This window comes from Podarcis muralis, chromosome 3, assembly GCF_964188315.1.
Source record: "Podarcis muralis chromosome 3, rPodMur119.hap1.1, whole genome shotgun sequence".
Classification (NCBI taxonomy): Eukaryota; Metazoa; Chordata; class Lepidosauria; order Squamata; family Lacertidae; genus Podarcis; species Podarcis muralis.
In genome coordinates this window covers 57,024,752-57,052,177 of record NC_135657.1, presented here as the reverse complement: position 1 = coordinate 57,052,177, position 27,426 = coordinate 57,024,752, and the positions used below count along the sequence as shown (strand labels likewise).

The following is a 27,426-nucleotide window of genomic DNA, read 5'->3' as shown; positions in this document are numbered from 1 at the left end:
AGATTCTAAACAGGGCACAACAGAGGAAGTAGCATATTGAGCACTGGATCTGGCTTGAAAATGGGAGCTCTGATTTGGTTCACAAGGAATGGATTGTTTCAGCTTGTGGTGTCACTGTTGCTGGAGAGGGTGGATTTTTTTGGTCTCTGTAATGTTTGATACTTGAGGGAAAACAGCTGGAACTGAGCATACTGCATCAGATGTGAGACAAAATGGGATGCTGGGGAATATGGACTATACTCAGTGCCTGTAAAGGTCAGAGTTTTCCTTTGGTCAGATCTGGAGGAATGCTGCATCCATATTAGCAGCCAGCCTTGAGAATCCTCAGAATGAGAAGCTCCGAGACAGCGAAGGAGAAGATCTTTCTGTGGCTAATAAAACAAGTCAGAGTGGATGAGATCTCCTATTTCCTTTCCCTTCCCTTCCTTTTACCCCCCTCCCATCATTTTTGCTGCTGCTGCTGTTTTTGATTTACTTGGAAGTCTGGAAAAAAGTAGTCAATGATAGAGTTTCAGTTCAGTTTGGAGAAGCTGTTTATAACCAGGTTTTTAAATGTCAAGAGCCGCCAGGCCAGACAAGACCAGTGCCTGACCCAAACCACAGGAGCCTAACTAGCATGGCTAAAAGAGTCCCAGGAAAGAGTTCTGCCTGAAATGCGCTCAGAGACAACGTGGAAGTAGCTATTATTGCACAATGGGTGGAGAGAAGGATGAGGGCTGCAATGCATTTAGGTGCCTGAGACCTTGCCGTGCGCTAATTTAGAAGTGAAAATGGTATGTGCTGTTCTTTTTAAAGCAGTTTGTGTGTGAGAGAGAGAAATTGCGGCGGGGGAGAGTAAGTGTGACCTGAGCTTGAAAATAACAGTTTTAAGTTACAGAATTTTCCTTGTCACAGAGCACAGTAAGCCTGAGGCTGCATCGACTTGACTTCAGAAAGTGATTGAGCTGCGGGATAATTCTTTTATTAACATTTCCTTTTGTTTCCTTGCCAGTCAAGAGAGCAGTCGGATGATGAATCTGAAGAATCGGTGAAGTTTAAGAGGTTGCATAAGCTGGTCAACTCAACTCGCAGAGTAAGAAAGAAATTAATTAGAGTGGAAGAAATTAAAAAGCCCAGCAGTGAAGGTAAAAACCCAACAGTGCTGAAATTAAAAAGTGTCTGTTGCTAATCATGAAGTTGTACTCTGTTGAAGTATGCATGGACATTTTTCTTATGGGGGTTAGTGGGGGAAATCCTATGTAATGAGTTAAAGAGATGACTGTGTCTGGTTGCCATCATGTGACTTTCTTCCATGTGCTATGTTAAAGTTAATTGTCTGGATCGCCCTTTGTGTTAGACCGTTACACAAGGAAGTTATCATTTTACTCTTCTGTTACTTTCTTATTAGTGTCTGTTTTATAGAGTGTCTGATTTCCATTGTCCTTTAAACTGTTTTTTTTATTTGCTGTGGTTTCCTTACTGGTTTCAATGTGGATTTATTATTGTGATTTTATTGTGGAAATGGATACATAGAAATACTTTGAATGAATGGATGGATGAATGAATGAATGAAAAGGGAACTTACCAGTTTTCCCCCTCCTCCCAGCTGCAGTCACCATCACTATCATCCCCCTGTCACATTGCACACCATTCTAGAAGGTCATCTGTGCAAGAGGCTGCAACAAAAAGGGCGAAGAGAGCCCCACAGCATAAGCAGAACTCCACCCCCTAAGTCTTTGGATCAAAACCAATAATGTTTTGATATTTTACAAAAAGTGGAGGGGTCTGTTTGGTTAGAGAATGTCACTGCTGAAGTTGTTAGCACAGTTGGTCTTGTGTCAGGGAGCACATTTTGTCAGCCGAATAACAAAATGCATTGTAGTTTTCTGATGCTGCATGTAGTAAGGATATTTGGAAGAAGAAATGCATTCTCAATTGGATCTTTCCAAGGTGTCTGTGGAAATCCTATATTTCAAAAGCTGCATAGATTTCTCCATGATCAAATGTTGTGCTGACTTTATGCTTGAGGGACTTGTGGAGAGCAGAATACTGGCAGAAGCAGAAGATGGCATCATCCTTTCTGGTAAATGCTCTCTTTTTAATGTGAAACACAGAAAGTCCCTGCCACTTTGAGCATTTTACTCACACTTATTTTCTGCAAGTTCTGGAGCTATGAATGGTGACCCTTCAGTGAGCTGTGTTGCTTTGGGGTGGGGAGGAATTAAGACAAAGTGCAAATGGGAGGTTACCCCATAGGTTAGAAGGCCAGTGGGTTTCTCATGGGATACTGAAACATCTGCCTGAGTAGAGCCGCTCCCTTCAGTCTCTGCAAGTTATTCTTTCACCAAGGAATAGGAATGACGAGTTTGTCAGAAAATCTGTGTGGTTCACTTGGGTAGAAGTGGGAAACTGCCACAATTTTTTCCATGGCAGAGAGTGACTTAACCCTTCAGAGCACGCATTCAGCTCTACTTGGCATGCTGTTTGTTCATTTGTTTACAGTTACAGATAAAAACAAATCTGTTGAGGGTTAAAGAAGCTGTTCGTATAACATTTTAATAATAATGCATACTAGGAAGGCCTAGTTCTCATACGGATGGAGTTTATTTCCCTTTTTGGCGAGTTGTGTGCTAAATGGTATTGCAGTGCACTTCTGTGGACCTTTGAGTGAAAATTTATGTACATGTAAAGAATCTTGCTGCACATAGATACAATACAGTACCTCATGGCTCTGTTCAGAGTTCAAGGAATGGGATCGTGGTGGGCCTCATCCACTCCTCCCCTCCCTTCCATCACACATCACACATTATAGATTATTTATTTATTTGGTGTCTTTATAGAAGATCTGAGGGCAAGGGGGTGCACTGCACAGTTTACAAACTGCATGTTACTTAAATAGACTGAGAACCATATAAGCTATACATCATTTTGTTAATAATAGCAACAAAGGTATGTTAAGACTACAAAACTAATAAACAGCAGAGCAGGCTGCTTACTGTGTCAGGAAAAACTTTTTAATTTCCTATAAATGCCAGAGAAAACAAAGCAGTTTTCACTTGGTGGGGGGGGGGGAAGAGGTTCCAATGCCAAGCCTTTGAGTGGGAGTAGGATACCACCACAGAGATGGCTGTTTCCATGCATCACTGCATAATGTACTTCCCCCAAGGGTGGAATGCAGAGTAGAGCCTCCTCTGAGGATCTTAGGACATGGACAGGCCGGTACAAGGAAAGGTGCCTTCAGGTAATTAACCTCCAGGTATAGCTCAATATCAGCACTTTTTGTTTACTCCAGAAGTGCATAGGTAGCTAATGGAAATCCTTCAGATTCAGTAGTTTTGAATCCATTTGCTTGAACCAGCTAACGATCATCTGGCAGCTGATTAGAAGCTTCTGCCTCTAGTTTATGGCAAACACTAATTTGCTGTTTTGTATGATTGCGGCCAACTATGGTTTGTGACGATCAGTTTGCCCACAAACTAGGATTATAAACCACAACAAATTAGTTTTGATAAGCTATAGTTGGCTGCATTTAAACAAAACAGCAAACTGGGCTTCGCCTGCAAATCTCTTATTTAGACAGGTCTTTTATTTGATTTTGTTGCTACTGCTTTTTTATTTAGTTTTAATTAGTTGCTGTTTTTATCTGCTCTTTTTTGTATTTTGTATTTTATTTTAATAATGTTGTTTATATTGTTGTCAACTTGGGCACCATGCAGAAGGGATGGCAAATAAATCTGAATTGAATGGATGGATACATAAATACATAGGAACTTGGTGGACCTTGATTCTGATTAAACATGTGTAGAATGAGACCGTAACAGTGATCTGGATACATAAAATATAGATATAGAAATATATATGGATATAGAAATACATATTTCTATATATTTTACTTGATGAGTTGTACATCTTCCACAGTTTAATATATTTGTTGGTGTTCCATGCCACTCTGTATTACAGCCTTTCTTAGTACAGCCTTGATGTTTTTGTACTTGATGACACAACAGTGCTTTCCATCTCTCTCTCTCTCTCTCAATCTCTCTCTCTCTCTCTCTCTCTCCTCTCCCCCCCCCCCCCACCAAACTTGTTAAACGAGTGAGTGGTGGAGTTTCTGTATCCTGTTTTATTGCAAGGAAAATCAAATTACCTTACTTTGCAACAGAACACTACTGAAGGTGTTCCTGAAAAACTCGATTTTAACCACGATATCTGGGGCATACAAAGTTAGATACATGTTTCATTCAGTTTTATTGCTATTTTTTGTTTTACTCTGTCAGAATGGATGAATGCTTTCTGATGTGGTGTGCATTTCTCTCTCTCTCTACCCATAACAGGAAAAAAGGAAATGGAAAAAAAAGTTATCTTTCCAAATCTAGGCTTGCGTAGGGTGGATTTAAACCTCAGCAGTTCTATTCATACACAACTTTCCTTATATTCAGCCTGGCAGCTAGTATATAGAAAGAACATGAATTTTGCTACCTATCATTTTCTTTAGCTCTGACTTTTATAATCACAGACTTGCAAAAGACCCACTGGTTTCTGTAGTCATACCCTTTCCTACCTAGGACAGCATATCCTGTAAAGCAGGGGTGGCTAAACATCATAAAGCAGCACTTCCATCTCTCCCCATCCCAGTGCTGGAGTGGGTGGGGGTGTGGCTAGAAATGCTCCCTTTCACTTTACACAGATCGTTGTGGGGAAAGTAAAGGGCAGCATTTTCTCCCAGCCTCACTCCTGCAAATGAGTGTAGGGTGTGGGTGTAATGCTACCTTTTACAGTAGGCCCACAACTTAACATGGGGCACCATTCTAGGGATCATGCCTAAAGCCAAAATCACATATAGTCAAAACCCATTTGGTACAATGGCAGGTGGGATCACTAAAATATTTTTTTTCCTGGAACCCCACCCCCTTTTAATTTTCTTTTATTTTTATTTGCCACATGCATAAAGCTGAATGTGCACAAGTTAAATGCATGCAAGTTGTGTGCCTATTGTACTCATAAATAGCAGTCAGAGGATCTTATCTCTGATCTTAGCGCTGTGGTTCATAGCACCAAGACTGGAGATAAAGGATCGGCCTGCCTACTATACAAGGAGGATAAAAAAAACTCCAACTAGCAGGCAGAGCACTTTTTTCAATCAGACTGTGGGAGTTGGCATGTCAGTTCCCATCAACACTGACTATAGGCCAGGCTTGCTGGAGCTGTTGGGAGTCAAACAATCTCTGGAGGAGCACAAGTTGCCCACCCTTGTAGTAGTTCATTAACCATAACTGAAGTTTTATTAAATGCATATTAAATGGAATTGTGATGTTTTGTTTCCTTTTTGCTCCTCTGCTCTTTTCTACTCTTTCTGTCCTAATAATTTTAAAGAAATACTTTGCTACAAAGAGCCTATTTCCTTTTTATAAAATTAAAGCTAGAAAAGATTTGTTCTGTTAAAAATGAATTAAGAATATTGAGATGTGTACACCAGTATCCCTGCCTTGTTTTCCAGACATTTGTATCACTGCTTGGTATCTCTCAGATGGTTCTGTTCTTCAGAAAAGGAGAATGGTCGCATACCTCTTTGGTTGGAAGGGGGTGCACCTCTGTTGCTTTCTTTTCACACTCATAGTTAAGTATGTGAAAGCTAATGTGCTATTTCCCTCCTTGTAGGTGTGGATGAGCATTCCCTTGACAGCTCTCCAGTACCAGATGACAGATCGGCACTTTATTCTGGAGTTCACAAGAAGCAACTTTACTCCGATAGCTCTACTGAGAAACAGCCAGATGAGGACTCTGACTCACTCACCACATCTCCTTCATCGAGCAGCCTAGATACTTGGGGTACTAACAGGAAATTGCTCAAGACCTTCAGTAAATCTGAAAGCCGTGGCCTTATCAAACCCCCCAAGAAACTTGGAACATTTTTCTCCTACCCAGAAGAGGAGAAGACTCCAAAGGTTTGCCGCTCCTTGACTGATGGAGAGATGAAGAAGAACCTTGGTTCTCTGAGCCATGGGGTAAGTAAAGAAAGCGTTTGCTTTTATGACAACAGGCGCAAGCACCATGTCCTGGTATCCTTTGAGGAAATCCAGAGTGTCAGGAAGCAGATCCGACTGAAAAAGACAGATTCTAACTACTCGTGTTCTAGAGCTTTTCTTTGCCAGCGCCCTGCTAGGAAATACATATCCCCCTCAATTTGTGACCTGCAGCTGCTTCGTCACAAAGCCAAGGGGGTAGGAGGAGGAGGAGGCTGTGGCTTCCCAAACAGAAGGCTTCGAGGGCGCAACTCTGTCAGCGAGTTCAATATCACGTATGTGGTAGAAAGAAGTCTCTACAGTCACCTGAACCTGTCACATCTGGTGCGGCCCGTTACTGACAGAACACTGAGCAAAGCTGAAGAGCAGGATTTGAGGCGATGTCTGCTGGAAGAAGAGGATGAGGCAAAGAGGAAGTGGGCTGCCACAATGGACCGCTGTACTAAAAGGGTTCTTTTGAGAATCCACCAAAAGTCTGTGAGTCCAAGAGTTATCACTGACGGAGGCCTTCTAGCTCCCATGAGGTTGCAGTCAGCATGGCGTGTTTTCCTCCACCATAACATCTGAAATGCATAGTTCATTGGCCTTCTCTTCTCCTCTCCTCCGCTCCTCAATTATTTGCCAACAGGATGTTCTAATAAGTGTTTGGACAGAGTGTCCTGGTCCCCAGTGTCCAAACTGGCAAAATATTAAGGGGAAACACATTGCCCTTATGATTCAGGATGACTAAAGGCAAGAAAAGCACTTTTTTGGTGCAGAAACACAGGTTTGCATTGAACAGTAATAATAATGAAGCTATAGCATTCTTTAGCAGAAATGATAAAACTGCAACTTCACTCAGCTATATTCCTCCTTATACGTATAACTTTTTACAAACACACTACCCCCACTTTTGAGTACAAGTTTTTTTGGTGTCCTTGGATAATGCAGGTTAGTTAGTTGTTTTCAGGATATTTATACCCCAACCTTCCACAATAAAAGCATCAGAGCAGTTTGCAAAATTTAAAGAATAATAAAAGGACAGTAAAAGTACCAGGTGATTCTGTAGAACATTGATAGCAGTGGTGGGCTGCAGGTGTTATTTGGCCTTTGGGTCCATTTCCCCCAAGCCACACCCATCTGCCTTACATCTGACGTCATATATGATATCAGGGAAAGATGTGACTTCCTGCCAAAAGCATGGTTTGCAGGTCTTGCTGATCAGCTGGTGGGCAGTGCTTGAGAGGTGATTGACAAGGAGGCAGCCCTGCCCCATGTCAAAATGGCCCACTGAGGTTGGGGGACTTTAGGACCCACCAGCCAGATCAATTTCCCACACCTGATTTAAAAGAAGGAATAGACAATGGATCTCTACAATATGTGACCATATTGTTCCTTTTTAGCTGTCAAAGCACAGCACCTCCTCAGTGTTACTTCCAGAGGCTAGGGAGAGAAATATGTCTAAAAGTATTACCCACTGTATGGCCCAATGTGCCTCTTCAAAAAAGAAAAAATAGCCTTACCCTGTGGGAGGCAGAAGTGGGTATAGCGGCAGTAAAGGTGAGGAGGGAAAGTTCACACAGTGTGTATTCAGCAAGCCCATCCTTTCCCAAGACAGTCAAACTTTTTTCTCATGAAGGTGATTATCATTAGAACTGGTTCTACATGTCTGATGAAAACAGGATTGCATTAATCCTCTCTAACCAGGAGGGGAATGGAAGTTCTACATAGGTATGGTTAGGGCAAATGTGCCACATTGTCAACCTTCAAAAATATCCTATGCCAGTATGTTATTTCTTTTATTCCTACTGATCACTTACACTGTGCAAGTGCTGTACAGTTCCTTAACTCGCTTACAGCGTAGCCCTAAACAGTTTCCTTACAACATAGTCGCACTGTGTTCAATGGGGCTTACTGCTTTAGGATTACAGCCAAATTCCTACAACTGCCTGTAAGTGGGGCAGTTTTATTTCAGTTTCCTAGCTAGGAAACTGATGTTGAGAGCTAATATATTTCCAAATAACAATGAACAAGCCCATGGCCGAATGGCATTTTGAACCAGGATCTCCCAAGACAAGGCAATCACATCAGCTGGTTTTCAGAAGCTCTCCTGTTTCTTGGATGCTGAGGAAAGAACAGATCATCTGTCCTAGTTTTCTACAGCTGTAAGATTGTTTTCTTTGTAGGAGGGAAGGGAGGCACATTTGTTAATAGATTCATTAGACCTAGAGGAGATTTCAGTGGAAACTATTACACAGCATAACACAATGAGAGGTTTAATTGACTTTTTGTTAGTTAATTTTTAAGGGTGTGACTTTGGCAGACAAAAGAAGAACATAATCTTTGCTGCTGTTTTTAGCCAGCTTTGTGCCTGCATTTGGCTAGTGGCCATTTTGAGGATATGTTAATTTCTGGCTAGGACAGATCCTTTCTCCCAGTTGTGTCATACATAAGTAGTTGATTCTGGCCTTCTTTGTAATGTACTTCACTAGAATTAGTACTCTCAAGTGATCTTACTTATGGGGAGCCAGAAGAAGGGGGAAAGCATTTCAGAAGGTGGCACACAAGATATTTTAGGTGGCACACAAGATATATAAATAGGCAGCATAGCTTCATATTCCTTATAAAGAACCTGAAATGTCCCATAAATTATTTTGTTGTCAATGCAATGGCCATTTCATATAGCTTGTGGTTTTTGTAGCAAGGAGCCCAATATCCTTATGTGACCGTGATATGTTTATCCTGTTCTATAGGAGAGAAAGATATTTATTTTCTTTTATTTTATTCAGATAGACCCTTTAATTAACTACATCCTGTGGCTTTCTTCTTTTCAAAAGAAAGGCAAAAATTAAACTGCGTGTGAACTTTAAGCACCTCTTCTTCTAAGATCATAATTCATGCTTACTGCAGCCTCAGGGAATTATGGAAGCCTCTTGTTCAGTATGATGAGTTATTTGTCTTGTATTCACATTTATTTTTGGCATCTAAATTTGTTTTGGTGGCCCAGGCATGCATAGAACCTTTTGAACATGCACCAATCTGTTTTTGATCGCATGACCATTCCATTGACTAGCCTACAACCTTTTATCCACAGACTTTGTTTGGCATGTATCTCATAAAATTATTGGAAGTTATTAAATACATATATTTCAAGGCAAATTGTGTTATGACTATATAGCAGCGCTGCTAGAATCCTGAAGAGAACACTGGCACTACTTTCAGTTACATGTTACATTCCAGCATTGTCAAAAATAATCCTTTGGCTATAATTTTCTCTGTATAATGCCAGATATTACATGTGCTAGAACTGTGGCTTCTGGGCTGATATGTGCACACCCGTTGCACATGCATACCAGTTTTGCCTAAAAACTGATCTCTGCATTTGATATTTAAGGATTTCAGAATTTCTGACCAGCTGTTTTTGTTTCTTGCTTTTTGAGAAAGTAAGTTTAGTTCTTGACTTTTGTTATTAAGTTGATGCTGGCTTTTGAATTTCCATAACAGGAATGCTTCAACGAGCTCACCAACAAAGCCTTGATTGAGAAAGAATAGAATATATGTCTCTTAGTACAGATTTGAAAATACAGCTTACTAGCCAACTTGCAAGTTGGTACCCACCCCAATAATTAATTTTAAAGGGAGAGATATTTCCTATAAAGCATTAGTTGTGTGACACATTAGTGCCATAAAGGATGATGGTTTATCTAGAAAGTTTTATAGTTTCCATAAGATCAGAAAGACATTGGATCAAGGCATAGGAATGAAAGACTGTTTTACTTCTAGAGAAGGTAAAAACTCTGCTTGTAGAACTGAAAGGGAGCTGTGCATCCCTAGGGAGTTTAAAGGAACCAGCACTTTTTAAGTACTGCATGAGATACAGATGAGGACCGTTAGGAAGAGCCACTTTGTTCCTACCTTGCTTTGAAAATGCGACTTTGCTTAGTGGGCTTTTTAGCATTTGGAAGAAAGGTGGTGTCATAATGCTGACGTGTTTAGGCCGTCAGAACCTTTATAACCGGCATCAGTGTTTTTGGCTTGGGCTGATGTTCTGAGAGTGACTCATTCCACTCGTCTCATTCCACTAAGTTGTGCCACTGTAAATATAACCTACTTTCTCTCGTAGCAGTAACAAAGCTCCTTTGTACCATGAAGGACTTGGTAACAAATGCAGAGCCAATGCTTTCCAAGAATGAAACTCCTATTAATATATATCCCTTGGAAGCTTAGACATTTGGTCATTTTAAGTAAGGTACTGTGGATCTATTTGAGAGTCCTCTTGGCCCAATTACATTTGAGTAGATTTTCAGGATTTTTAGTTGCTTGTCCACTTCCAAAATTTATTAAATACTGAATAGGTTTGGGTCAAAAGGTTTTTTGTTATTACTTTGCACCCCACTGAAAAAGAGGTTGTGAGATTTAAGTTGGTTATGTAACACAATTTCTTACTTCAAAGAAGATTTAAATACTGTTTTGTGGGGCAACCTGAACTAGGGAGTATGAATAAACAACAATAAGCTGAAAACCCAGAGGCTTTACAATGGAAAGCAAAAGACCAGAGAGTTCTCATGATGCATGAATGTAATGACAGAGTCTTTTTAATTTCTCATCATGTTTTGCTTGTTACCATTATTTGTACAATTGGATGGTTTCTCATGTGTCTTCTATACCCCACAAAATGTTTATTTCTTCGTACTGAATTTAATTGTAATGCATTAAGCCACAAATTTGTCTTGTGTCACAGAGAACCTGCAGCTTTGGTGGCTTTGACTTGACAAATCGCTCACTGCACATTGGAAACAATTTGGATCAGATGGTGAGTATGAGCTAGAGGTCCGCATCTGCCTGACGCGTTTTACTCTTTTTAATAATGAAGCACAATGGTGGGATTTATAATGGAGTTTAAAATGTGTGGCAACTGCCACAATCATAGCTCTAAAAACTATCAGTGTCACCAACAAATCTAGTTCCTAAGACTTGTTTTGATGCATACTGCCGTACAAGCCAAGTATTGAGAGCTGCTTTATACCATACAGAAAATGTTAAGCATTTGCTACATTATGATATCAGTTAAGAATGTTAGGTTCAGTAGTCAACTTAAATGGAAAAAAATGAATCGGCAAAAGTGTGTATAATAGAAGTGCACTCTGATTCCAAATGCTTACGGATTTATTATTACTGAGATGCAGTCATGCCTGTCAAGGTAATTTACAGGCCAGAGCAATATTTTGGAATAGTTTTAAGTTACCCACTCTTCTTTTGAACATACCAAAGATAAAAAGGGTAACAAGATGCAATAGGACTGTAGGAACATACTGTTATATAGTAGTAGCAGAACAATGTATGGGGACTACCTTGTTCCCATGTCTTCATGTACTGTATCAGCTGCTACCATTGCCACATCTTCATCAACCATGGGGGAAAGACCCACTCATGAGTGGTGCTGGCAGGACCACCACCACCCCTTTGACATTTCTAGCTTAAAAAGTTCTTCAGATATTCTTCTTCTTCTTCCCCTTTCCCAGAGCTGACTTTGTTGTTGCACTAGGCATTTTTGAGAGTACAGAAAGCAGGAGAGGATTTAAATTAAATCCGTGATTTTGTTACTGAATCTCAGTCTCCCCATGTCTCCATGAATCCAAATCCTTTGAGTTCTTAACCTGGCATGGTGTGAGGGGGAATGAGGGAAATGGCTCTGAAAGCATCCCAGCTGTAACACTGGCCAGGTGGCTGGACTCTCAAAGTGGAGGGGGAGACTTGAAGTGCAGCTGTGAAAGGCCTGATCCATGGAACACACAAGAACAGAGTTTGTCTTATTAACTGGGCAGCTAGTCCATGCTGGAGTTTGGACACTCTGCCCCTTCCCCAAACCTGTATTTCCTTTCCTATCTTGTTATTAACCCTCTGGCTAGAATGGAATTTACTTTCTCCCATCCCAATGACTCATCAGATTAAATGAAGTTGATCTGAAATAATTTCAGATCACCACAAAGGGAAACACTACTTCTGACAAATACTAACTTGAGGAATTCACTCACAACAAATGGCCACTGGCATGGATTTATTTATTTTTTAAAAAAATCTAGGACAAAATCATGGAAGGTATTGTTATTAGCAGCTGTTCGTGAAAAAAAATCTAGATTTCAGGGCTGTAAACCTCTCAATAGGAGATGCTAAATGGAATAATAGCCTCCGTGTCCCACCCATGAATTTCCAGAGACATCTGTGACAATGGAGTGCTGGACTCCATAGATCTCAGTCTGATCCAGGAAGGAAATTCTTGTGTCATTATGTTCCAGTGGTGGATGTGTCTTCTTGCATTTTGCCTTGCTTTCCCGCACCTTATTTGAACTTGCCCTTTCCTCCTCCTCGTTCCGTTGGTGCTGTTGAATTAATTCATCGCTCTGAGTGCTCTTTTTCATTTTTGTTACCAATGTATTTCCTTTGGGGAACATAAAGCAGCTGGGGGGGGGGAGAGGTTGCTTTTCAGTAACAAATATTTTGAGAGAAAAGAGCTAAGAACCTGATTCCAGTGCCAATCTCCCACTTTGCTTTGCAGCCTCTGCAGCTGCATTGTGTAAAACAACAAAAATTAGGGCAAATTGCACTTGACTGAATGTCATGCATAGTCTGGCTCTAGAGCAGAAAGCAAGCTTAACGTTAACATGTAGCGGAAGTAAATACCCAGATGTAACATCTGCCATAGTCAGTTCAATCTACCTGGATTTTAGTCAAGCAGAAGATGGTTGTCCTTATAAACACTAGACTCCGCTGAAAGCCTGTTAGTACTTCCTGTTGCTAAAATGTTCTCCAAAAATGAAACTTAACATAAGCAATAGGAGTCCAGACTTTAGATGCACTTGAAATTGTTTTTCTTAGCTTCTAAAGTGTTCCAAATTAAGCCTAAACAAGTAAAAAGGAAGTAGAACAGAAATATATATTTAAGACAGTGTTGAGCTTGATGGGATTTGTGCAAGAAGTGTAATAGCTGTGCAAAATGTAACATTTACTTCCAGGGCAGTGTATTTGGCATGGTCCCCATTGAGAACTTTAGGTGGAAAAGGCTATGCCAGTACAGTGGTACCTCGAGTTACATACGCTTCAGGTTACAGACTCCGCTAACCCAGAAATAGTACCTCGGGTTAAGAACTTTGCTTCAGATGAGAACAGAAATCGTGCTCCGGCAGCGCGGCGGCAGCAGGAGGCTCCATTAGCTAAAGTGGTGCTTCAGGTGAAGAACAGTTTCAGGTTAAGAATGGACCTCCGGAACGAATTAAGTACGTAACCTGAGGTACCACTGTATTGGATTCTCCCATCAGTTAAAGTGCATAGAGCCAGGAGCTTTAAGGTATTTAGCATTCTGGCTGATATTTCAACATAAAAGTTGCATTCAGGGGTTGTCTATATGTTTATAGACATATGTTCCTGACTTATTACCCTGTTTGTTAACTAACATATATGTCAGAGTTTCCTGGTAACCATGCAAAGCAGGATGGGTGTGTCAAATACACACATGAGGGGAGGAGAAAAGAAGAAGGGCAAAAAATGAGTGCTTGTTCATAGCTTCATCAACCATTATAAAAATGCTCCAGCCAAAGTATATGATACCAGAAAAACTCAGTCTTATCAAGAGACCCAACCGAAATGCTTCTTGGGGACTGCACAAAAGCAGTTCAGCCATCAATGTTTCCCTAAAACACATTTCATCTGAGACCTGAACAGAGTAAAATGACAATGGCAAATGGTGTTGTTTTCATCCTTCTTTCATTTTACAGGGCAAAGATGGTGATTTTGTTTATAAAGAAGTGATCAAATCCCCATCTACTTCCCGCATGTCCCTTGGTAAAAAGGTGAAATCTGTTAAAGAAACCATGAAGAAAAGGATGTCTAAGAAATATAGCAGCTCCTTGTCAGAGCAGGTATGTGGTTTTGTTCATTTGCTTGTTTGTTTTTAAATTAAACCACAGCTGGGGGCTTTATTTGTTTGAGTAAATACTTGAAGAGTTGTTGATGCCTATGTTTTGCAACCTTACTGGAAAGTACAACAGCGTCATTCGAAAAAACTCCCCGTGGGAATAATGTAGTAAAGCAATTCCAAGGCCTTTTCAAAACTATTTACTGTGAAAAGAGCTTCAATAAAATCATAAAAGGGAGTTAGGATTGAGTTAGGGCAATAAAGTATATGATTTCATTCCATATACGCTGGTTTTAAAAATGAATGGCTTTATATACTGTGCCCCTAGTCCTCTAGCAATGTCAAACTGCCTCCAATACATCCTCTGAATTACACAGCAACATGCACTTTGCAACAAATGCTTACACCAATTTAGAAAAAAATGAAACCCCTTTCAAATATAGAATGTATTTACTTTTTAAAATGTAATTTGTGCTCTGTTGTAATGACATAACTTATTTTTATTTTTAAAAAATATTTGTGGTTCCCTAGTACTTAGTTAAAAGCATCTTAAAACAAAAGAAACATCTAAGTAACTTCTTCCACCATTAAAATAAGTAATAAAATAGCAATTTCAATCCTACTGTTTAGCTAAAATTGTACTGAAATGTAAACACTGTTTAAAAATGCAAATGAAAGACATAAAACTCATAAATTATACAGAAAACACGGGAACATATTTATATTGGGTCAGGTACCTGATAATATAAGGAAGGTTTACATTCAGCATACTCCTAATTTCATTTCATTAGCGTTGTAAATCTTTGATGGTTTTCAATAAAATATTGTCCCATGGTATGAGATCCCTGTTATTATAAATATCCATTATAAATCTGTAAATTCCATTGAATAGTAACAGTGGCTTTTCCTGTTTCACTTAAAAATAAATAAATCAGTCCCTTTGCTGTTTGTCTCTGCTGTGTTGAGGGCCACTGTATCAAGAGGCTATTCCCATTGAGCTGTTAATGGGAATTACTGGGCAGAAAAAGTAGTCTTATATAAAGCCCTAAAATCTGTGAAACTCCATTTTGCCCAGCAAGCTTTTCAAATGGGTATGGTGAGCCATCAGGGGGGAAAAAAATTTCATTATAACATATTAAATCCCACATTGCAGAGATCTATATAGTTGATCCTTAAAGTTCATTCTGAAAATATATTATTTTAAAGTTCCTCCTTCAATTTCCTCTGGCCAAAATCAATCTGTTTTTCCAAGCATGTTGCATTTGGCAGACTTCACTGAATTTGGTTTGGTGGGTTGTCAGAATACCCAACACTTTATTATTATTATTTTTTCATCAGTCTTTCCACTTGAACTGTAAGCATAACAAGTAATTGCTGGCAAGCAACTACTGGCATTGGCATCAGCCTTGAAAAGAGTTTCCATTGATTTAATATCGCCCTCTAGAGGACTGTTGAATAATCAGGATGCAGCAGTATACTATTATGATGTGTTCAGGAGCTGAAGGCTGGTCTTTGATAAGCAGAACATCATAGCATGTTTATCTTTAGGCCCTTTGAGATATGTTGGAATAATATTACCAATATAAATTCAGGTCTCTGGTTCCTGTATTTTACTTTGTCTCATTCTTATCTCCAACGGCACGGGATTGATTTTCAGCCAGAAGACCTCCAAAAATGGACTCTCACTTGACTAGTGTGTTTTGCTCAGTACCCTGTCAGAGTGGTTCTGAAGCCCTTAGTTCCTGCTTTTGCTGTAAATAAAGAATTTGTCTGACTCTTTGGAGAAATGAGGCAATCTTTTTTGTCTGTCCTGAAGCAAAGTTCATTGTAGTCTGCCAGACCATCCCAGTGTTAGACTCCTGGTATTAAAATAAGAGTCATTTGTTGTGTTGCTCAGTGACAGTAACACGTTAGCACATTTATCTCCCAAGGTCCATTTCTGATGCATCTGATTGGTACAAAGCTCCAGTATGATGCTGACTCCTGTAATGCAATCTCCATGGCCCCTGTCGTTTCTAAAATTGAATTCTGCCTTAACACAGCCAAATATTTTGAAGTCATCGTTGGATAATACAGATCCATCTTTTCTTGATCTGGATCATTGCTCATTGAAGCTGCAAGTCTACAAAAAGCAGAAGAGCATGTCATTACTTATTTTAGGCTGCATTCCTAACCCCTGGCCCCACTTACATGAGAGTCAGCCCTGTTGAATTTTATAGGACTGGGACTGACTCCCTTAGTGTGTTGAAAGCAAATTGACAGCTCTGCAGGTGATGAGTCAAGCAGTATAGCATTCCTGCTGCATCTGAACCAGGAAACAATAGTTACTGGTTTCCAAACAAGCCAAGATATTAAGCCAACTTTAAACCTGGCTTGTATTGAAGCTATGAACCATTGTTTCCTGGTTCAGATATAATGGGAATCAGTGGTTGCCTGAGGCTTCCTGACCTGTTTCCCCACTCACATGAAGTCAAAAGTAACATGGCTGCTGGATGCAGGAGAAACAGATCTCATAATTAAGAGGAGATCATAAAGAAGGCTGATTGCTGAAGAATTGAGGCTTTTGAATTATGGTGCTGGAGGAGACCCATGGACTGCAAGAAGTCCCATGGACTGCAAGAAGATCAAACCTATCCATTCTTAAGGAAATCAGCCCTGAGTGCTCACTGGAAGGACAGATCCAGAAGGTGAGGCTCCAATACTTTGGCCACCTCATGAGAAGAGAAGACTCCCTGGAAAAGACCCTGATGTTGGGAAAGATGGAGGGCACAAGGAGAAGGGGACAACAGAGGACGAGATGGTTAGATAGTGTTCTCGAAGCTACCAGCATGAGTTTGACCAAACTGCGGAGGCAGTGGAAGACAGGAGTGCCTGGCGTGCTCTGGCCCATGGGGTCACGAAGAGTCGGACACGACTAAATGACTAAACAACAACAACAACATGATCTTTCAAAGTCAGCCAAAGAGAATTTGTCGTACCTGCTGTATTGTACAATCAGGCATGTTGATAAATGAGGTCCTGTCAGACCCCACTGTTCAGCCCAGAAATATGAGCATTTAACATTATGAAGTGATAGTTGTTAGGTACACAAGATTTTCCAATACAGGCAGCAAGCAAGACCTCATTTTTACAAAGTGAAACGCACCCCAATCCTGCAAATACAGTATGGTCCATTAATAGGCAATTGGCAGTGACTGAGCTGACACAAGGCAAGGCATGCGACCACCTTGCACTGCCACCACAATATTTGCTTTCAATTCCTAGGTCCAGTGATAGGAACTGATGTGCCCATAATTTAGTAAGGTTCTGATTTCTAATTCTAATTTTCTGAGAACTGCATGGACATTTCGGCAGTTCACAGCAGGAAAAGTATTCCAAGACTAGCATACATTAGAAAAAATGGGAGGCACTTTCTTATTAGCTGTCTGTGGCTTCAGTTCTTCAATTCTCTCTGGAGATTTGCTTGATTTGTGGAAAGTTTCCTGATGACTCTGCAGCATGCAAATAACAGGCTTCATTCAGATGGTTTGTGATTGCATGTCTGTGGAATAAGTCAGCAATTCTTGTATATCAGCAGGTTTCTTTTAATTTGTTGCTGCAGATAGTCTCTTGAACATTGTACCATGTTATTTTCTTACATTGTCATTTATCAAACAAAATGCCTTCTTGACACCAGCATGCGTGCACACACCCACATCCACTCACAAACATAAACGAACACTACTCTGACTGCAGTTATCTCCCAGAAATGATTGTTTTAGCAAGTAAGTTGCCAAAATATCAGTATGGATGAGATCTTCTTGAATCTGTCTTGTTACTTGAATGATGAATGAAGAAAACATGTCCATTACACTTCAAGTTACAGTTTTTTGCTTTGTTTACAATTTTCATGCATAAGTTGCATCGTCAGGTTTAATTCATTTCATACAAACAAAAAGAATGTGTTAGTTATTCATTCCAAATGGTAACATTTCTATTGTTTCACCTGCCATTTCGTTTCTACTATGCTCAGCAAACTTCACATGAAAATTTTGATTCTAAGGCTTAGGAAAACAACACAACTGCAGAATACCTAATGAAACAGCAAAATCACAAGTAAATATGGAAATGCAATGTTCTAGTCAAATTAGTATTTGCACTAACTGTGTCTAGGATACTTTTTAAAATTGTAATTTCCCCCCTTTTGCAAATGTGAGGGGGTTGTATTCATGTTTTTGTATGTTTAAGACAGCAATCCTATGCACTTGCTTGGGTGTAAGGCAACAAGCCCGACTGAACACAGTGTGATCTTACTTTCAAGTAAACATTTATAGGATTGGTTTGCACAACAAATACAGTTAAAAGAAGAGTAAATTACAAAACAAATCATTTTACTGATATTTCAACGAATAAGGAAGAGAAAATTTTACCAGTCATCTTCTTGATTTTTCTTTGGTGGTGGGGGGAGGCTACCATAAAAAACAACTATAAGATGGATCAATGAGATCAAACAATATATGAGAGACGGGTGATCTTCTTATTAAAAAAAAAAGCACATCTCTACAACTTCTTTTTACAGAAAAAGCCTTGAAGACACAATTTTACTTTGTGTTCGCAACCTAACATTTCCCAAAGGCAAGAGCAACAGAGAATGGTGGTTGGATAGCTTGGTTGCAGAGCATGTGGTTTCCAAGTACAAGGTCCTGGGTTCAATAGTTTGCAGAATGACATAAAGCCAGATGATATGCAACCTTTGTCTGGGACCCTGGTGAACCACCCCTCAGTTTCCATGTACCATATAGTCACAGAGCAGTGGTCTCTCAAGTGCAAATGAGGGCATACTCAAGGAAAGGTTCTGTCTGAGTGAACATGATTAGAATTGGACTGTAAAGGAGATAAGTGGTTTTCTACAGTTTGGGATTGCAGGGGAGACTAAGCTTAGTTTTTAACCTTGACATTGTTTTCCTGCCTTGACCGGGTTCTTTTCTCATTTGCAAGATGCAGGTATTTTTCACATCTGCTGTAGCTTTTTAGGCTAGAATGTGTTGGGAAAGAAGAACTTTATCCTATTACACTTCCTAGGTTTGCTACCTCAGTTGGGGGCCTGCAGAAGGCTACTTTAATCTTCATGCATATTGTAATAGATTGTAACCCATATGGTACCAATTGATCAACTACACAAGCCAGTACAAGTTGTCAATAAGTTGTGTGTTGATTTTCTTTCAGGACTCCAGCCTGGATGTAATGCCAGAATCTCCTCAGTCACTACAGCCAGATGCTGATTCTCTGGATAAACCCAAACTGAAAGCTGGTGGTTCTGTAGAAAGTTTAAGGAGCTCTCTAAGTGGTCAGAGCTCAATGAGTAAGTAGTAAATAGAATGCTTGTTACAACCCAGCTTAGATTTAACATTCATGATTGAATGAATTATGGTTTATTAGATCAAAGGCTAGCATTATGCCTGCATACGCCATCCTCATGCGCACACACACACCCCTTTGCATGTCCACATCCTTCCCTTCCTTCATGGTTTATTAAACAAGTTCCCCAAAATGGGAAGCTGTAAGAAACCCCAGAAGTGTTTTATGAAGATGCATAAGATAAGGAAGCAAGAAGCCTAGTGCTAGCTATGTCTGAATCAATCCCACTGTATCTTTTTGGATGAAACTCAAGAGTTCTCTTTTTTACAGCAGCACATAAAGAAAACTAATTCTGAAGCGTAGTTGAAATCACAAATGCTGGCGGGCAAGGTAGTTGGTTCTTAGAACAGCAGTACTTCAGCTCTTATCTTGGGCAGACAGACAGCATGTGCACCAATATTCCTGGGGTATTTTCACCTACAGACTTGTCAGACTCAAAGAAATTGTTTTGCTTGAGGTGGTGAGAATTGAGCCTGTGATTATCCAGTGCATGGCTCAAATGAATGGTTAGTTTTCCCACCGAGCAGTGCTTGGTAGTACATAAAAATCAATGCTTTCCAACATTCTTTCGTGAAAAGTGAGGTATTCTCACTTAATGAGGAGTAAAAAAAATACTAGACTTTGCAGCAAAAAGTTAATGTTTGGGCAAGTCTTTAGGAAAGACTTTCTTTATATATCTTTGTTTTAGGGAGGGGGGGAATCCTTTCAGTTAAAATCAGCCCAGCACTATTGAGCACTCAGCTGAAGCCTGGGGTTCTAGATTAAACAGTGGACAGGGACTGTGTGGCCTCCAGTGTTTCAGCATGTGTTGCAGGATTCTGTGCCAAGCTATTCCAAGAAAGTGCTGTGGCAAGCAGCATCAGCAGATGGATCCCTAGGGAGCTGGTAAATGTTTTTTAAAGTGCCCTAAACATCCAAGAGAGGCTCAGAACCTGCTGTTTGCTGCCAGATGAGTTCTTTTATCATGTTTTTCAGTGTATTTTATAGTTGGGTTTTGGGGAGTAAACTCTTCTCTCTTTTTTTAAAAATCACAAACAGGTGGACAAACCGTAAGCACAACAGACTCCTCAGCCAGCAACAGAGAGAGTGTCAAGTCTGAAGATGGTGATGATGAAGAACTACCATACAGAGGACCATTTTGTGGCCGGGCCAGGGTTCACACTGATTTTACCCCCAGTCCTTATGATACAGATTCCCTGAAACTCAAGGTACTCTTTCTGGAATAAATCTATATTTGAATCCAGGGAGTGTTCATAGGTGTCTTTTACAAGCTGGAATTATTAATACCTTGGGCTTGCCCTCTTGTCGGAATCACATACACCTCAGTAATATTGCTGTCACCAGATGGAGAGAACATATAGCCCTTGTATCCAAAGAACTGCACTGGTTTTCTGTGAGTTTCTGGGATCAGACTGAAGTGCCTGCATTGACTTCAGATCTGCTGTAGTACCCCAGCAAGTGGTCTTTTGTCCTCTCTATGGTAGCAGGTGACCCTCTGGGAATTTGTTGCAGGCGGCTAAGTTGTCAGTTCCATTTTTAGGAATATGTTGAATATCATCCTTTTCCCATAGACAACATAATAGCTGTGTTCTGCTGCTGTATAAATGGCTGTGGAGCCAAACTGCAACTTTTGTATTCATTTTATTTTATGTTTGTTCTTATAGGTGTTTTTTATTGTGTGTGGATAATTGTAAGCCATGTCTCTGCCTCAGAAATAGTAGAAATTTAAATAATAAATAAATATGCTGTATATTTTTTTAAAAAAGAAAACTTACTAGAGAGGCCCACTAGAGAGGCAGAAAGATGAGCAGCGAGCTGAAAATAAGTTAATTATCACAGAACTGGAAATGTATGCTATGAATTCATTTCTGCTCTACTTGTGGATTTGACAAATTAGCCAAAAGATTTTCATAGATTTATCCCTTGCATTGGGCAATTAGAAGAACATTGTAATCAAGAAAAGTTGTGCATGTAGTTTTCAAAAGCTTTTGCATAGGTGAACCCTTTTTAAAAGGATGGGACAAGAAAAAAGTTTTTGTTTTAAATACTTAGTTTAGAATACTGGTAACTCGCATCTTACATTTATTTAACTTACACAATCACAGCTTTGCACGGGTGGGGGGAAATAAAAGAGCAAAGGAAACCCACTCTCTGTTTATTTATTTCCACCCACCTGCGCCAAGCTGTGATTGTAGGCTTACCCAGCTTAGGGAAGGCAGTGTGAAGGCTCTGGCAGCATCCCAGAGCCCTTGTGCAAAGGTGCCAGGCTTTGAGAAGGAGGTGTGAGGGTTCTGGCAGGTTCCTAGACCACCTCCTGCTTCCTTCCCAGAGCCAGGCAAGTGCTTCTTGGGTTTGGGAGGGACCCTGCCAGAGCCCTCCTGCCACCTTTCCAAAGCTGGACAAATGCTTATTGGGCTTGAGCAAGGAGGTGGGAGGGCTCTGAGATGCTGCCAGATCCCTTGCACAGCCTTCCAAAAGTTTGGGTAAGCAGAATTCCACCTTGCAGGGGGCCCAGTTCTGGGAGTTCCTGGCTTTATGCGTTTTTGCATATATGCATGGACCCCACAGAACCAAACCCTCACATATGAAGCAAGTTACCGTATTTTTCGCCCTATAGGACACACTTTCCCCCCTCCAAAACGGAAGGGGAAATCTGGGTGCGTCCTATGGGGCGAATGCAGGCTTTCGCTGAAGCTTGGAGAGCGAGAGGGGTCGGTGCGTACCGACCCCTCTCGCTCTCCAGGCTTCAGGAAGACATCCGCAGCCTAGGCAGCCCTGCGGGAGGTCCCGCAGGGCTGTCTAGGCTGCGGATAGCATCCTGCCGCCCGGCGGGCGGGTCGCCCTCAAGCAGAGCGCCCCGCCCGCCGGACAGACATCCGCAGCGTGGGGAGCCCTGCAGGAGTTCCCCGCAAGGCTCCCCACGCTGCGGATAGCAGCCTGCCGCCCGGCGGGCGGGGCGCCCTCAAGCAGAGCACCCCGCCTGCCGGACAGACATCCGCAGCGTGGGGAGCCCTGCAGGAGTTCCCCGCAAGGCTCCCCACGCTGCGGATAGCAGCCTGCCGCCCGGCGGGCAGGGCGCCCTCAAGCAGAGTGCCCCGCCCGCCGGACAGACATCCGCAGCGTGGGGAGCCCTGCAGGAGTTCCCCGCAAGGCTCCCCACGCTGCGGATAGCAGCCTGCTGCCCGGCGTGCGGGGCACCCTGAAGCAGGGCGCCCCTCGCGCCAGGCAGACATCAGCCAGCCCCACAAGCTCGGGGGACAGCAGGGAGGCGCAGCGCCGCCATCCCGCTGTTCCTCGACCTGGTTCGGTTTCCCCGACCTGCTTTGGGGGGGGAAATAAAGAAAAAAAAATTCCTTTATTTCCCCCCCAAAAAACTAGGTGCGTCCTATGGGACGAAAAATACGGTACCTGTATTACAGAGTTGGGAAATGAGTTCTGGATTGTCATTTTAAAAAAGAAATCTGGTAAGCTAGATGCTTCTGTTGATAAAGATTCTACCCCTTTTTCTGTTTAAGTCTGCAAGCAATAAAATGAGCATTCCTGTTTCAGTAAACATTGATTTAGTAATTTGCAAGTCGCTATGGAGTCTTCAGGTAGATGTATTCTGCTTCTCTCATATACAGAAGGGCGATATAATTGATATAATCAGCAAACCACCTATGGGAACCTGGATGGGCCTCTTGAACAACAAAGTGGGTACCTTCAAGTTCATCTATGTGGATGTGTTACATGAAGAGGAAGAGAAGCCTAAAAGGCCTACAAGAAGGCGACGGAAAGGCAGACCACCTCAGCCTAAATCTGTTGAGGATCTCCTAGATCGCATCAACTTAAAGGTGGGCTGTAATTGTCTTATACTTGCTTTACTCTTCTACAAGCACTTCAACTCCATATCTATACAATAAATTGGACTAAATTCGCAGCCTTAAAACCATATGCACTTCTGTATCCCAGCATTTAAAATAGTGTGTAAGGAATCAAGATGTGATTTCATTTGCAAGATCTATGTGGCATTGTGGAATTCCCTTGTTTAAAGATTTGGTCGATTCTCAGATTATAAGGCATAGTTGAAAGTGAGAGCAAGTTGAAACCCCAAGCTTCTTGAGATTTACTGCACTTGTATATTTATGGTTTGCATCTCCTTTGCATAAATTTGTAATTTTAGATGTAAACATATAGTGTGTTCTTTAGCCGATGAAGCTGGGCAGGCAGTGGGGAGTAAACTGATTGGGCCAGCGCAAGAGACATCATCAGTTTTGAAGGCTAAGTCCTCTTCCCATTTTTCTCTCTGGTTATTTCAGGTGAAGTACAATTAGCTCTCCAGAAGAGGAAACAGCTGGCATATAGAGGAAAATTGTCTGCTGTATAACTGTTTTATTTAATTAATTTGTTCAGTAGTCCTACAAGGTGATGTTTAGCAAAAGCAGCATTACCAAACAGAAGCAGCTAATATAGTAGAGCACAGCTGTTGAGCTGCCTCCTGACAGCAAAACCACCCTACCACACCAGCCAAAAGCATTTGCATTTCATTTATTAAGTAGATTTTTATTTTGTACTGCTTGATGCTCAATCAGGCAGGCTGGAAATAAGACATTCTGCCTGCTGTTTATTCTTCCTACTCTGCTGTTAAAGGGAAGTGGCTTTTTTCTTTTCTTTTTTTAGCAAGCCGATTTAAGAAGATGGGATTCTGAATTCAACAGCAGGAACCTTGTTAGAGGGCTAATAGATTCTGTAGACATTCTCTGATCCCATAATTTCTTTTCTGTGTGAATATATCCTAAACTGTTGAGTTTTTATTTCACGAGTAAAAATAATACTGTTTTGTTTTCATAGCTGCCACGTACAGGATCATGTTATGATACTGTGATGATGACTTTATCCCTTTATTGATACAAACTGTACCTGTTTAACTGGGCTGGAAAACCTTTCTCTTCATTATTTAAAGCCACTAAGGGTCCATAAAAACAACAGCAGCCAGTAAAAACTTGGCCTATCCAGCTAAAAAGGCTTTCTACTCAGGACTTGCTCTCAAATCAGGCAGGCTACACTGGAAGTCCAGCTTTGGACAAAACCAAGATTGGTCTGGTTATAACTGAAATTCTGGCCATAGAGAAGGATAAAGCGTTGGGCAAAACAAAGATCGACCAAAGAGTTACAGTAGGGAGAGTTCAGGAGGTCTTGAAATCTCAACTGCTTTTTAAAGGCTCGAAAAATTCAAACATTCAAGGAGAGAATAGGTAGGAGGCCTCCTCTAAGATGAATTCCAGGGTCTGGAATTGGGAGCCAAGGCAACAGCAACCCAACACTTGTTGGGAATGCAATCAATCATGATGGAACAAACGGTAAACTCATTTGAGGACCCTGTTACCTTACTCCCCAAAAGCCTTTTGCATACTGTGTGGCTAATCAAGCTATTTGAACAGAGCACCTCCTAACAGTTGAGCTCCTGTCGAGCACAATACTTATAATTAGAGCACCTGTCCTCAGCAATGAAGATTCTGTGCCTGAGCAATAAGCAATGGCCATATGAATGTATGTTCACTGAAATATACCCTGTTACTCTGGAGCCACAACTGTGTCTTCTAACTGAAAACAAGCTCAAGTTGAAAATGTTCAAGCTTGCCCTTCCCTACCCCTGCTTCCCACAACCATCCCCAGAAGGCGTCACTCCCTGAAATCCAAAGTGGGATGTGTAATCACTACTCTTGTTATACAACAGCATCTCCTCCATTTCTTGCTTGTTACATAATTTATTGAGTCACAAGCTAAAGCTTGAAGCAGGAGAGAAAGGATTGCAAAGTTTTTTTTCTTACTTTCTGAAAGTTTAACGTGGATTATATTTGAACATGACTGCATTTTTAATATAATGCTACCCTTACTTGTCTTTTTTAAAAAACAAACCTTCAGACCCCTCTGAGGCATCTGCAAGCTTAAAATCATTACTTTTCTCAGCTAACATGCATATATGATGGCATGAGGGTGGGTGGATAAATCTGCTTTCTTCCCAAGGTATTATATTTTGCAGTTAAATCTTATGATTCTTATTACTTTTAAATAGATTGAAAAGGCTTGTTCCTATATTTTAAAAATAGTTTCCTTTTCTTGTTTTGTTGAACTGATGCTGGGCTGGAAAGGGGAAATTATCCTGCAATTATCGTGATTTTTTTAATGTGGTGCTAGTAAATTTCCAAGATCCATTTGTTACTTAATTGTCTTTTTGGAGGATGAGTCTTTTTGGAGCATCATTGACAACCACAGCAGCTGTGATCACCTACTGTTTCGAAGCTAGCTTAAACTTAAAAAGGGACTGAATAAAAGAACAAATGGTTTTTGAACCATCCTTTCTGTACCACTACCTGCTTGGTGTTTGCAAGGCTCACTTACTCTCTTTACCACTATGTGTCTGTACATTAATCGTAGAAATGAGAAGGTTATATTAAATGACATAACAGACCAAAAGTTAAGAACTTTGAACTTGACCTGGTAACGTACAGTCAAACCTTGGCTGTCGAACGTAATCCGTTCCGGAAGCCCATTCAGCTTCCGAAACGTTTGACAACCAAGGCACAGCTTCCAATTGGTTGCAGGAGCTTCCTGCACTCAAGCGGAAGCCGGGTCAGACATTCGGCTTCCGAAAACTGGAGCATTTGCTTCTGGGTTTTCGGCGTTCAGGAGCCAAAACGTTCGAAAACAGAGCCATTCGGGAACAGAGGTTTGACTGTATTGGTATGCCAAAAAGAAGAAGCAGCAGCTTTTAAGCACCGGTGTTGTGTGTTGGCAGTAATCTTTCCCCACAAGGAGTTCAACCAATTTAATGTTTAAATCAGGCATAGATTTCTGCAATGCACAACTTTGATGTAGAGTAGTTAGCTACCATTACAGATGGCAACATCTGGTAATGTCATACTATGTTCTTAACAAAGAATCACATACCGTCTTTTTCGCCCTATAGTATGCACTTTTCCCCCTCCAAAAATGAAGGGGAAATCTGTGTGCGTCTTATGGGGCGAATACAGGCTTTCGCTGAAGCTTGGAGAGGGAGAGGGGTCGGTGCGCACCGACCCCTCTCGCTCTCCAGGCTTCAGGAAGCTATCAACAAGCCTGGGGAGTTCCCGCAGGGCTCCCTAGGCTGCAGATAGCAGCCTGCTGCACGGAGCGTGGGGCGCGCTGAAGCAGAGCGCCCCGCGCTTTGGGCAGACATCGGCCAGCCCCACAAGCTCGGGAGGCGGAGTACCGCCATACCGCTGTCCCCAACCTGGTTTGGGGGAGGAATAAAGGGGGGGAATTCCTTTATTTCCCCTCCAAAAAACTAGGTGCGCCCTATGGGACGGAGCGTCCTATGGGACAACAAATACGGTAATTCAGGGGTTGCCAGACTTTTGAGGCCCCTGAGCACATTTACAAACCAGAAAAACTGTTGTAGGCACATCCTCCCCAGCCGGAACACACCAACACCCAAAATCACCCCTGCTCAAGAAGGCTTCTTTTCAAGTCTAATTTCAGCAGCAGGGACAGGACCCTGTGGCCACCAAGAAAGACCTCTGCAGACACATATGCAACAGCAGGCTCTACACTGGCTGCCCATAACATACAGAAAGTTGCCAGTAGAACTTTGTACTGTCTGAAGTCTACCTGTAATACTACAATCTTTATGTCATCTAGTGGGTACGGAGTTACTTGAGACATTCTTTATGTTACCTGCAATCAGTATAAATAACCACCTGTAATCACTGATCAGAAAGGTAGAAAATGTATGGATGGCATGGAAAGTGGCATCTTGTTTTGAGTAGTTCTGCACTGCTGTTTCCTTCTTATGTGCCACAACTGTTCTCTTCCTTTGCCACAGGAGCACATGCCTACCTTTTTATTCAATGGCTATGAAGACCTGGACACTTTCAAGCTCCTAGAGGAAGAAGACTTGGATGAGCTCAACATACGGGACCCACAGCACAGAGCTGTTCTCCTGACAGCAGTTGAACTGCTACAGGAATATGATAGTGAGTTTGAATTTCTTCTCTATACACAGCTAAGGATTTCTAACCACTTGGGGGTTGGGAAACTGTAACTGTAGTAATTCCAGTGGATTGGATCCAAAGAAAAGTATACACAACATGGCTTGTAGAAGTTCATGTCCCACTT

At 41.3% G+C, this 27,426-nt stretch overlaps 1 protein-coding gene across 8 annotated transcripts in view; it reads left to right on the top strand.

The window, feature by feature from the left end:
• Window positions 1–27,426, top strand: part of SASH1 (SAM and SH3 domain containing 1) — a 548,281-nt gene that overhangs the window by 507,871 nt on the left and 12,984 nt on the right. For 6 of the 8 annotated variants that reach the window (XM_028723624.2, XM_077925914.1, XM_077925915.1 and 3 more), the window contains 8 exons: window positions 992–1,124; window positions 5,638–6,479; window positions 10,723–10,794; window positions 13,754–13,897; window positions 19,099–19,234; window positions 20,329–20,498; window positions 22,914–23,123; window positions 27,134–27,284. In XM_028723624.2, the coding sequence (XP_028579457.2) occupies window positions 992–1,124; window positions 5,638–6,479; window positions 10,723–10,794; window positions 13,754–13,897; window positions 19,099–19,234; window positions 20,329–20,498; window positions 22,914–23,123; window positions 27,134–27,284 (1,858 nt within the window). The remainder of the gene's footprint in view (window positions 1–991; window positions 1,125–5,637; window positions 6,480–10,722; window positions 10,795–13,753; window positions 13,898–19,098; window positions 19,235–20,328; window positions 20,499–22,913; window positions 23,124–27,133; window positions 27,285–27,426) is intronic. The other 2 variants (XM_077925916.1, XM_028723630.2) reach the window with 1 other exon arrangement.